The 13,001-nt window shown below is 45.5% G+C and overlaps 1 protein-coding gene across 3 annotated transcripts in view; it reads right to left on the bottom strand.

Annotated features, from left to right (window-relative positions):
- Positions 1-10,806: 10,806 nt before the first annotated feature.
- The window catches only part of ERGIC1 (endoplasmic reticulum-golgi intermediate compartment 1), a 107,048-nt gene continuing 104,853 nt past the window's right edge, over positions 10,807-13,001 (bottom strand). For all 3 annotated transcript variants that reach the window (XM_075900263.1, XM_075900262.1, XM_075900264.1), the window contains one exon: positions 10,807-12,793. In XM_075900263.1, the coding sequence (XP_075756378.1) occupies positions 12,700-12,793 (94 nt within the window). In that variant the 3' untranslated portion in view covers positions 10,807-12,699. The remainder of the gene's footprint in view (positions 12,794-13,001) is intronic.

Below are 13,001 nucleotides of genomic sequence, written 5' to 3'. Positions count from 1 at the left end.
CCCTGAGAAATCACGTGATCAATGGGTGCGTGAAGACAGAGTAGCCATCGATGGGGGAGGCAGGAGGAGGAGGATGTAGAGCTGCAGTTGCAGCAAGGTGTGCCCTGATGGAGCTGAGGGATAAACCCACTCGTGAGACTCTGTGAAAAATGCCTGCTGATGTTGTCTGCAAGATAGCACATTTTCTTTGCCTGTCAGGTAGGACGCAATCAGGTGTATGCTTTTGTGAGATGTACCACTCCCATAAGCGAACTGCTTCCTGGCAGTGAGTGGGACTGGGCTCCTCCCTGTTGGTTTATAGAAAACATTGTGGTGAGGTTGTCCGTGAGTATTTGCACTGTCCTATTCTGAATTAGGGGGAAGTGGTAGAAGCAAGCATGGCGGACTACCCTAAATTCCAGCAGATTGAGGTGGTGCTTGGCCTCCTCCCATGACCATTGTGCCCCAATAACTTGATGATGTAGATAAGCTCCAGTGTTCTCTCTAACATTTTCTATTCTCATGGAAAGGGGTTGAATTTTCTTTTGAGTATGTTGAAATTTCTCATGTGCAACACTAATATTGAGGTGTGTGAATATGCACACCAATACAAACAAATTATGTTTACATGTGCGTGTGTGCAGAAGCCCCAGAACAAATTAACATATGGCTTGAGGGTTTGTAGACAGATGCATGTTTCAAGGAGCTTGCAAATAAGGTTTCATACTTCAAAACGACTAGAGTCGCACCTGGTACTTGCTACTTCTTACTCATAAGAACCAGGATTCTACCACATAGCAAAGATCTGGCCTTAATGCAATACAATATACCATGTACTAATTAGTAACACAGGATTTTAAAAAATAATTAAGATCAGAGTTTTAGATATCTGTAACACTCCCAAAAAATCGGTTAAAAGATATTTTTCTTAGCTTAAGCCATTAATACCTCTGTAAACTTTGCTGGAAATGTAATCATGCAGCCTGCTTTCCCATCCCTCCAACCCAGCTACCCAGAGAGAACTGCAGTGAGTCAGGGACACCCCAAACAAACTTCTCTCTACCTCCACTTCACTGCACAAATGCAAATATCCACCTGTCCCCTTTTCCTCACCTATCCCTGTGCAATTTGCTCCCCCCCAGCCCAGGTGGGGGCTGGGATAAAATCCTACTTCTCAGACTAGTAGGCACCAGCAGTCTGTCCTGTCCTAGCTCCCACCTAAAGCACAAACAAATTATCCACACCTCACAGCACAAACTCCCCCCATCTTAACCTTACCCCAATGACAGCACCCACCTACCCCATGAATTCAGCCCCTTATCTCTCTTCCCAGGTAGTTTGACAGTGCTGAGTTTCTGCTTCTTTCTCCTGGAGAGACAGGACTCTCCAAACTCCCCTCCCCTCTGACACAGCCACATCCAATTAATTAATTACTCACTCCTCCTCCTCCCCTGCCTCTTATTGTCTCCTTATCTTGCTTTTTATTACTGGTACCTGTTCTAGGAGCTGCTCAGTTTCAAACAGTCAGCTAGCTCCCTTTAGCTGCTTGCTCAGTGAGACACCACCACCAGTCAGCTGAGCACCCTGCCTGTGCAGGAGCTTTGGACTTCTGAGTGGAGCTCAGAAAACAGCTGCACAATTGTACAGCTTACAGGGAACTTAGATGCCCTGTAAGCCAACCATAGGTCCCAGTAGGGACAGTTGGGAGGGATCGGTGGTGGGAGCCACTGTGGTGGTTGCCACTGCAGAGGTTGTTTGCTCAGGTTAGATGAGGAGTGCCTTGGGGTATGCACCTCCAGAGATTCATCATCACTTGATAATAGTGGAGCTGACCCCACAGGAGTAGACAACAGGCTGATCATGGGGTGTTTGGGGTACCATTGATACTGAATAATGGGGTTCCCAGCACCAAGGGGACCATAAGAGCTACGCTGGTGGTAACCATCTGTGGTTCCAACGTGGGAGGCAACAACGCAAATACTGGTGCAATCTGTGACAGCGGTGTTGGCTGTTTAGTGTGTGTCAGTGCAGATTGTTTTGTATGTATCAGTGGTGCCGATGGTGGTTTGGGTGGTACCAATGGTGCTGTGGGTGGCGGCATGGTAGAGCTCGGTGTGGATGCTGAGTGCAGTTTGGTTGGGGCCTTTGTTGGTGCCAATGTAGAAAGCTTCTGTTTAGCCTCTGTCAGTGTCCTGAAGGAGGATCGAGCCTTCTCCTGAGAGTCTCAGCCCTTGTCGGTGCCAGACCTGCTGGCTGCTTGTTTTTCCAGCATCTTTGGTGAAGCCTATGCAGTGGCAGCCTTCTTCTGAAGAGAGCATTTCCTTGAGGGGGAATCAGCCCCTGAGAAATGAGACTTCTTTGTGGATGCCTGGATTCTGTCAGAGTCCTTAGGGCTCAACCGTGCAGGAGCTGCTCTCTCAGAAGCTGCACTAGGAGATGGTTGCCTGGGCAGTGCAGCGTACTCCAGACCCAAAGCAGAACGGGTTGTTTTCTCAAGGAGCATCATTTTCAATTAGAGCTCCCTGGCTTTCCTGTCCTTGATATTAACTTTTTGCATTGTGGGCACTGACTGCTAGAGTGCTCCTCACCCAAGCAGTGGCCACACTGGGAATGTCAGTATGAAATAGGAATGGACAGCTTATAGGATATATACCTCTTAAAAGCAGGCATGTCCCAGGAAAAAACAGTTGCTGGAAGACTAGCACTGTAGAACATAGAACTAACAATAACCACTCTAGTTATGCTAAGAAAAACATTCTTTTCTTAGTCTGTAATATAAACTTTAAAATGATTCACTATTGAAGAAAAAATGGCTACTAACTATCTTAACACTAATGCACGCTTGAGGGCAACTGCCAAGTTTCCCTGTAAGCTATACACCCATGTGAGGGTGTAGCCCTTTCCTGAGCTCTGTGCAGAGGTCCCCACACAAGCAGGGGGCTCAGTTGATCAGCTGAGGAAGGTGGGGGGTGGGGCACTCACCCTCTCAGAGTAGAAGCAGCAGCAGCTGCCTACTATAAATTGAGAAGCTGGCTCCAGCCTCTACTCCAGGGCTCAGCAAAAGATGATCTGTGAGCTGGATCCAGCCACAAGTGCCTCAGCCAGCTCCCTGTCTGCCCCACACCTGCTCAGCACTCAAGAAAGCCAGGTGCAGGGCCACGTGTGTGTTTCTGAACACTGAGAACCTGGAGGGAGGGGAGACAGGCTTCTCATGCTGCCCCTGCCCCCAGCGGCTCCCATTGGCTGGTTTCAACCAATAGCAGCTGCCTGTTTGCAGAACAAGCAGCATGTGAAGTGCCCCTCCTCCTCTGGGCTCACAGTGTTCAGTTTAGAGCAGTGGTCACCAACCAGTGGATCGGGATCTGCTGGTAGATCTTGGAGCCTCTGGCAGGTGATCATGACTGGTTTGGCCAAGAGGCTACCAAGTGACAGCACTTCAGCTGCCCCTCCCCCCACTGCTGCACATCTGCCCTTTGCCTTGGAGCTGCTTCCCACCTCCACCCCGGGAGCCTCCTGCTTGCTGAGCAGAGCAGGGAAGGGAGAGGAGGGGCACTGATGTCAGGGTGCCCCCCTCCCACGCCATATTCTATCTCCACAGAATGGATGAGGAAAGGCACAGGACTTGGGATGGAGGGAGCTTACTGGCTGTTGTTGAGAGTGGTGCAGGGCCACGGCAAGGGTGAGCCTGCCTTAGCCCCACTGCATCACCTCCCAGGAGACACCTACTGTAAGCAGTGCCCAGTCAGAGCCCACATCCTGAAACCCTACCCCAGTCATGAATCCTCTCCTGCACCCCAACTCCCTGGCCCAGGCTCAGTTCAGAGCCCCTCTCGCATTCTAAATCCCTTAGCCCAAGACCAGAGCCTGTGCCCCATCCCTCTGCCCCTTCCTGGTGAAAGGGAGGGAGGATGGAGTGAGCAGGGGTAGGACATCAGAGAAGGGGCATGAAGGAGACAGAACAAGGGTATTTCAGTCTGAGGTAGATCCTGGATTGCACTTAAATTCAAAAAGTGATCTTGTGCCTAAAAAGGTTGGAGACCTCTGGTTTAGAGCAATAAACTGAACATATACAGGGGCTGGAAGCACATATACATATGTTCCCCTGAGCATATACAGGGGCTGGAAGGCAGGGATCCTAGCTAAGGAACCTGCTGGGCTGCTGGCTTGGTGCTAGGTAAGGTCTCAGCCAGAGCCTCCTTTCCCCCAACCCAATGTAACCCAAACCTTCTACACTCCTGCTTCAGCCCCAATACACCTTCCCAGACATGCATCCCCTCCTAAGGTCACAACCCTCTCACACCTTGCACCCAATCCACTATCCCTAGTCACAGCCCAAATCCCTGCACCAGGTCACAACCCCCTTTCAGGCTCTGTACCCCAGATCACAATCCCCTACTTCACCCAAACTCCCTCCCAGCTGCCACACCCCAGTCCTTTACCCCAAGCTCCCTTCTGTACCCAGCCTCCATCCCAGACCCTCAGACTCCTCCATTAATATAATGGAAGAGTGCAGCCCTTGACCATTTACCAAATTCTTGGATTGCCCCCCCCCCCCCCGCATCCAAAATTATTGCCCACCCGTGTTAATGGCTTACGGTAAAAAAGAAAAATGTTTTAACAGAATTTTTTTGAGTGTTGCAGATATCTAAAACTCTGATCTTAATGATTTTTTAAAATAAGGAGCTTCCTGTAACTGCTGTTCTTCGAGGTGAGCATCCCTAGGGGTGCTCCACATTAGCTGTTCAGCATCCCAGCGCTTCCCGATGGATTTTTCTTAGCAGTGCATTGGGGGCCGCATATGTGCAGTGCGCACGAGCCTCCCCTGCTGCCATCGCGCATGCGTGGCCCCCCTCCCTCTTCAGTTCTTATCTGGAACCTGGCAAAGAATGTGTTATATATGTCATCATAAGGGCATTCTGAAGTAGAGAGGAGGAAGGGAGGGTAGTGGAGGATGCCCAGGGACAGACGCTCATCTCAAAGAACGTCAGTTACAGAAAGGTGAGTAACCTCCTTTTATTCTTTGAGAGGCGGCTCCTGGGGGTGCTCCACATTGGGTGACTACAAAGCAATATTTTTATGGAGGTAGAGACTTTGGATCAGGTAAGTATACCATTTGTAATAAAGCTTTTACTAGTCTAGTATGCTGGAGAGGTCCCAAAGCGAGTGCATAATGATTTGCAAAAGTGTTCTCTGAAGACCGCTTGCACATATGTCACGCAGTGGAATTTTTCTCAGGTAAGCGATGAAGGTGGCAACCACTGTTGTGGAATGTGCTCAGATTGGAATTGGCGAAGTTAAGTGATTTTTTTGTTGGTTGCAGTGGCAAATAGATCTATATCTGGGAAGCCCCCATTGACTGAATATGTTGTTGAGGAGTGCATATTCAAGTTCCCATTTGTGTTCTTATGGCAGGGATTTGCTGAGGGCATCTGCCATCGAATTGAGGACCGCAGGGAGGTGACAAGCAGATATGCGAATGTCTCGACACCAATTCCAAAGTGCTATGGCTTCCGAGCATAGAGTGTGTGATCAAGCGCTGCCTTGCCTGTTTATATAAAACATGCATGTGGTGTTGTCTGTATATATTTTTACATGGATTCCCGTGACGTGGGGAAGTAGTTCTTGGCATGCCAGGTGAACTGCTCTGAGTTCGAGGGTGTTGATGTGAAGAATGTGGTCTGCTGGGGATCATAGGCTGTGTGCTGTGCAGCCTTCTGTATGAGCACCACATCCCATAAGGGATGCATCCCCGTAGTGATAACTACAGTGGGGTCTAAGCTCCGAAAAGGGATGCACAGGTTGGATGATTTTGTCCACAAGTGTAGGGATGCTTTCACTGGGTGTGGTACTGTGAGCATTTTGGTCATATGATGGACATGTGGCTTGTATTTGAGTCAGAGCCGACCTGGAAACATCTCATAAAAAGCTGTGCATTTGGGACCACTGGATTACATGATACCATGTGACCTAAAAGTTGAAGGCAGTCGTAAACCCTTACTATTGGCATCTCTTGAAGCGATTTTGCAAGTTGACTGATGCAAATTAATCTGTCGGTAGGCAAAGAGGCTCTGGCTGTGATCGAACTGAGCTGTGCTCCAATGAATTGGATTGTTTGGGTAGGTGTGAGTGTTGATTTGCCGTAATTTATTAGGAGCCCTGATGAGTGAAGGCAGGTTAACACTATGATGGTATGTTGATGGCAGTCTTGATTGGTCCTTGCTTTGATAAGTCAATGGTCTAAGTATGGATAGATCATGATTCCACGTTTTCTGAGATGAGTGGCGACAACCACTAGCACCTTCGTAAAAACCCTGGGTGCAGTGCAGAGACTGAAGGGAAGTACCATGTGTTGGTAATGTTGGAGACCTAAAGTGAAGCGGAGAAAACGTCTATGAGATGGATTAAACGAAATATGAAAGTATGCGTCCTGTAAGTCGAGAGAAGAAAACCAGTCATGAGACTCCAGAGCTGGGATAATGGGGTTTAGAATGATCATTTTGAATTTCTGTTTCCTTATGTATTTATTTAGTAACTGAAGATCAAGGATCGGTCTCCAGCTGCCTGTTTTCTTTTCTACAAGAAAATAACATGAGTAAAAACCGGTTCCGTGGAACTCCTTGGGCACTGGTTCTATGGCTCCTAGTTAGAGCAGGTGGTCCACCTCTTGTTATAGTATGATATCGTGAGAGGGGGCCCTGAAAAGGGATAGGACGGGTGGTTGGGAGGAAGGAGGGAGAGAAAGGGGATGGTGTAACCTAGGGAGATAGTTTGAATTACCTGCTGATAAGAGGTAATAGCTTTCTAATTTGGTAGGAATTGTAATAAATGAAAATGGAAAGGTTTGGAACCAATTTCAAGCTCTGGTGCATATGGTGTGGGTTTACATCTCTCGACTGTTGTTTCAAATTTGCTTGTTGGATTGGGATGAATGACTGGGGTTATTATTCTGAGGGCAATGTCTGTGTTGCCTGTTCCACCTCCTCTGGTGGTATGGAGCATGGTCTTGCCTCTGATACTGGTAAGTGAATTGTGGGTCCTTGGTCTCTGATATGGTTGGTACCTGTATTATCTTGGTCTTATCATAGGCATTTGGATACCGAGTGACCGCAGTATGGCTCTGGAATCCTTCATCAACTGGAGCAACTCATTGGACTTTGCCAAAAAAAAGTTTTTCCTCATCGAACGAAAGATGTTCTACTGATGGTTGGACTTGGTGGGAAAAGGCAGAAGAATTAAACCATGAGGCTCATCTCATAGTCACAGCTGTTGCTGTAGTCCTTGTAGCTGTATCTGCTGCATCAAGTGCGGCTTGCAGGGCTATTTGCAATATTATCTGACCTTCTGAGATGAGAGCTTTAAACTGTGCCTTCTTGTTATCAGGGATATCTTCAATAAAAGTATTAAACTTTGTATATTTCTTAAAATCGTATTTACTGAGCAAAGCAGCGTAGTTCGCAACCCTCATCTGAAGTGTGGCCGAGGCATAAACCTTCTTTCTGAAGGAGTCCAAACATTTATTGTCCTTTTCAGATGGGGTGGAATGATTTTGTTGTTTGTTTCTCTACTTCGCAGCATCTATTATAAAGGGAATTGGATGGAAGGTGTGTAAAGAGAAATTGGGAACCTTTGGGGGGAACATAGTATTTTCGATCCGCTTTTCTGCATGTTGGTGGGATGGATGCAGGTGTTTGCCACAGGATTTTAGCGGACTCCAGAATGGCTGGGTTAATAGGGAGTGCAATTTTTGAAGCTGTGCTGGACTGAAGGATATTATCAGGGCTCGACAATTAATGTAATCTACTCGCCTGTGGCGAGTAGATTACAAGCCAGCACAGTCGCGCAGTGCAGTCAGTGCATGCGCAGCGTGCCGAACTGCGCAGCTGGCAAGCAGGGCTCGCTGTGGCTTGGTGAGCCCTGGATATTAGTGAGTTCATGTTGAGAAACCTGAATTTCCTCGATAGATATATTCAAGTCATTGGCAACTCTTTTAAATAGATCTTGGAAAAAGGAAACATCATCTGTGCTTTGAGAGATAGGTGGCAGGATTGCCTCCTCCGTGCTTGAAATTGCATTTGAATGTAGTAGAGATACAGAAGCTGAGATGGGAGAACATTTGCTTTCACTGTCATTTCCCCCCATGGACCTATGGGATGACAGGGTTAAGAGAGAGCAAGGCTTCGCCATATGCTTGGTCTTACATGGTCTTTTTTATGTTGTTGAGGGGCTTGATTAAACATTTGCCACTGTGGGGAGCAAAGCATATGCGGTGGCATCCAAAGATAAGGAGCCAAGGGAGCCATCTGAGCTCTGAGAAAATCTGGTTGTTGCTGATAAGCAGATAATATAGAGCACTCCGTATATGGCTGAGGTAAAAAGGCAGGCAAACACTCTTCTTCATCCCCGAGAAGGGGGAGGGAGAGTCAGAGTAGTAAGAGAATGCAGATTGAGGATATATGTTATCAGTCAGAATAGGTGAATGTAAAGTGGAGGAGATTGCCAGGTGTTTGTGATCACTGTAGCTAATGAGGGGAGTATGCAGCATGGATAGCTCTGCTGACTGTAAACAAACTACCTGTGCTGCAGGCCTGAGGGGTTGCCCCTGGTAACGAGGGGGGAGAAGTGGCACTGAGAGGCTGAGCTGTGAGGAGATTCTTCGGTGCAGTGATGGAAGCGGGAAGTGCTCGTATGACCGGTGGGAGGGCAAGAGTTGCTGTGTCAGGCAGCGCGGTATGTGAGGCAGGCACGGGGTGGCCTGTTGCCTCAGTGAGGGCAGCCTTTTTTGCATTTTGTGCACTTTCAGTGCTCACTCGAAGTACCTGGGCAGTCAAATGTGCTCGATTATTGCCTGAGCGGTCTGACTTTCTGCCATCAGCGTGCCGCTTTTGGGGCTGCTCATCCATAGAGCTTGCCCTTGCATTTGATGGCTTAGGGGACATATGCCTTTTAAATATATTGCACTGACCCGAGACTGGGTCAGAGGTATGTTGTTTGCCCTTATCTGTGAGGAGCATTTTGAGGTGCAGCTCCCTATCCTTGCGCGTTCCCATTTTCAGGTTAGCACAGTGCTGGCAATCTTGCTGAGAATGCAACTGCCCCAGGCACTTTACACATTTACCATGCCCATTGGAGGCCGGCATTGCATCCTTGCAGAGCACACAGAGTTTGAAGCCGGGTGAACTCATGCCGCGGTATTATTCAGAGATAGAAGTTTGAGACTGCAGATGTCTTTTTAAAATATAACACACTCCAACAAATAATAGAACTAACAAGTAACAAGAACTGAGAAGATAAAACTATTTCTAAGCAAGTATTGAAGGAAAAAACTGTGAGGAGAAATCTGTTGCGAGCACTGAAGAATTCCGTCTGAAGCCAGAGATGGTAGAAATGAACTGAAGCGGGGGACGGGGGACACATGCGTGATGGCACCAGGGGAGGCTTGTGCAGCCACCAATGTACTGCTAAGAAAAATCCGTCAACAAGTGCTGGGACGCTCAACACCTAATGTGGAGCACCCCCAGGGACACCTCTTGAAGAAGAACCTGTGTTACTAACACATACTTGGTAGAATTCTAGCTCTAATGAGTCAGATGCAGCAAGTACTAGGTGTGATGCTAGCTGTTTTGTAGTATGAAACCTTATTTCCAAGATCTTTTGAAATATGTACCTGTCTGTTAGAAAGGATGATGATACATGTACTCCAAGGTCTCAGAGGTGTAGCCATGTTAGTCTGTAACTAAAAAAACCCAACAGTAGTCCTATAGCACCTTAGACTAACAAAAATATATAAATAGCATCATTAGCGTTCGTGGGCACAACCCATTTCTTCAGCCAAGAGTAGTGTTAATTTTCTTTTTATTTCATTTCATATTAAATAATCATAAGCATTACTCATTGTTAATTACTCCTTGTAATAATGTATTTTCTTCCACAGCTATGGACTATTTCAAATATATTTATATCTATGGATTTTATTTGCACTGCTGAGTGCACATCCATACACTACCTCAATATCGGTGTTGCACATAAGAAATTTCAACCCGCTCCAGGATGGAAAATCTTAGGAGGGAACTCTGGCAACTGCTGGGTTCCGACCGAAACCACCAGCAGTGAAGAAGGAACTGAAGTGATGGTTGGCTGCGCATGTGGAGTAGCTGTTTCAAACGCTGCGCGTCGGCAGCTTTGCATGTGCAGCTGACCATGGGCACTGCTACCTAAAATCTCTGATTGGAAGCACAGTAGCGCTGACACGTAAGGTGGAGCACTCAAAGGGACACTTCTCAAAGAACAACCCTGTGTTAGGATTGGTTTGGCAAAACTCAAGAGGATTTGGATCCATTGCCTCAAGAGAGGTCTGAGTTGTGATGTCAGGATCTGGATGTTGCCTTTTTTCCAAATTCACCTTGAATTCGAAAGGCTGTTGGGACTCTAGCAAAAACTTAGTTCATTATTGCAGTTAATAAACAGCTCTGCCTGGCTTATTTCAGTGGATTGTTTTAGAAAGAAAGCAGCTAAGCTGAAGTCTACTTGAAAAGAGACATAATCCAACTGTCTGCCCTATGGCCAATGACTTCCATTTTTAACATGGGACAAAGATGCAAATGTTAAATTCATATCCTTTTAATCCAACAGGCTCCGAGCAGAAATTCACCCAATGCAAGAGGAAAAATGAGGGCATGTCTGCTCTAAGCTTGTGTTGGGAACAGTGAAGTAGTGGAAATTCCTTAGAGGCAAGAGAATTGACCATACTGGGAGGGGGGGGGGGAAATCGCACATTCCCTCTGCAAAGCAACCACCACCATATGGGCAAAAATACACAGACACACATGCTGAAATGAAGACAACTGTACTATTTTCAACTTGATTTCTATAAATGGAAAAAATGTATAAAATCCATACATACATTAACAATTACAGGAAGTTACAAGATTCAATTCACACCTAAATAATAGCAATCAGTCCATTTAAAAACATGGGAAATTCCACCATTGTAATTTTGCAGAAGTTAATATAGGGCAAGTACCAAAAGATTTTTTTTTCAATGTAATTAAAAAATATTGGCTGTCTTCCGTACTTCTAAAATAACGGGACAATTTCAGATAGACACACACTGGGCCGTTAATTTTAATAATGTTTTTGGCTCTTGCATCTATTCAGAATATTCAAGATGCATACACTTTCATCTCCAAGAGTGGGCAAAGGACAATAGATACTACTCTAAAAAAAATAATAATAATCCCCTTCCAAAATCTCTAAGTTGACATATTTGAGTTTTATTGTTTTATGATTTTCAGCAACACTCAAATTTGTGTCCCCTCAGGTCATGCAATTTACAAATTTACAATTTACAAATTGCAAGGACTAAAGGGATGTTTAGGGGCCTATGGAGAACATGTTGGTGGACCAATCCCGTTCCCAGGTGTCTGGCTGATGTCCACATTGCATACAAACTATCCAGCAGAAAATTTCCCTTCATACTCCCATTTGTTGGCAGTCTCAGACAGGTCAAAGATTGAAAGAGCATGGAAACTGAACTACTCTTTCATGCTTAGGGTTTAGAAATACTGGCAAGAACTGGTGAGGAAAGCTTGCCCCACTACTGCCTATACAGTATCTGAAACTAGATGGAGGACTTCAGTAACTGCCCATCTAAGCCTGGTAAAAGATACCTGGTTTAGGGTTTTTTTTAAGTGTTGGGAATGTAAGCACCTCAACATTCCAAAGGACATGCTAGTGTTTTACAGGTGTACATCACATACACAGGCAGCACAAGGCATCAAGCTGTGTGCATCCATCTAAGATGGCAAAGCAGTTCTCAGAGCAAGTAGCACGAGTGACCCTTTCCAAATAAATTGTATCAAATTGCAGACTCTAAACTAGGTGGTTTGTATTTAAAAAAAAAAAAAAGCAGGAGAAAGGATATACAGTTATTATTGCAATGACAACTATTCCCCTTCAAAACAAAAGGCCACATAAAATAGTGTTACTCAGTTTGGCTTTTACTTCGTGCCATCTGTAAACAAAAGACTGGATAATCAGTTATTGGGTAGAAATGAAAATATTTTTACATCGAAAAAGAGAACAAGAGAGACTATTCCTTCTTCAATTACAGTTATCCACAGAAGGTGGTTGGGGAAAGGTTTAATTATATTTGCTCATTCAATCTAGAGAGGGTCATACCTACAGAGGAGCTTTTCAATAAAAAAACACCACACATCCTGAAGTCATTTTTTGCCTCTCTCCCCCTGGGATTGCTGTGAGGACTAAACACTACTCTTTTTGGCACTGTGGGTAGAATTTCTTCCTAATACATAATTTTACCTCATTAAAAAAAAAAAAAACACGATTGTCTACTCATGCAATTCCAATAGCATGAAGGAGAGCTGCAAGAGAATTCACTGAAATCTTTGCAACCTCTACCTAAGGAAACCTCCTGATACTAATGTTTTACTCTGTAGGATCCAGGGAAGTTGATTCATAAATGCAGTTTCTACATTAAAAATCATTTGGGGGAAGGGTTGAAGAAAGGGGGATGATGACTCAGAGCACTGAAATTTAGATAGATTTTTGATTTGTTGAAAAGAGCTTCACTGAATAATTTGACTAAAGAATAATGCACTGCTTCAATCAAATAGAAGAAACAGGTAAATGGGGGGGGGGTTCTCATTCTTCTTTACTCCTCTTCATGGAGCCTTGGATGTTTTCATCGCTATTGCATTTTTCCTAATTGGATCTTCTTCCAGGCTTCAGAAGCTGTGAAAATGCATGAGTCAAGGATCCCAGCCACAGTAAATGTTCCTCCAATAATGGCGCAAATCTGAAATTTACAAACAAAAAAAAATAGTTTAGGGATTTGTTGATAATGAGATAGACCTTCACACAGCTTGATACCCAGAGAAAAAGTAAGTTCTTATAGTTATTGTTCTTGATGCAGTCACTGGGTTACTTGAGGGAGATCGATGCTGGGGAGATGGTTGCATGTGAAGGCCAAGGGACTACAAATCCTGGGGGAAAGGAACTTAACA

The sequence above is a fragment of the Pelodiscus sinensis genome, chromosome 17 (assembly GCF_049634645.1).
Source record: "Pelodiscus sinensis isolate JC-2024 chromosome 17, ASM4963464v1, whole genome shotgun sequence".
NCBI classification, from domain to species: Eukaryota; Metazoa; Chordata; order Testudines; family Trionychidae; genus Pelodiscus; species Pelodiscus sinensis.
Note: the sequence above shows the minus strand (reverse complement) of the source record. Positions and strands in the feature narration are given on the sequence as shown.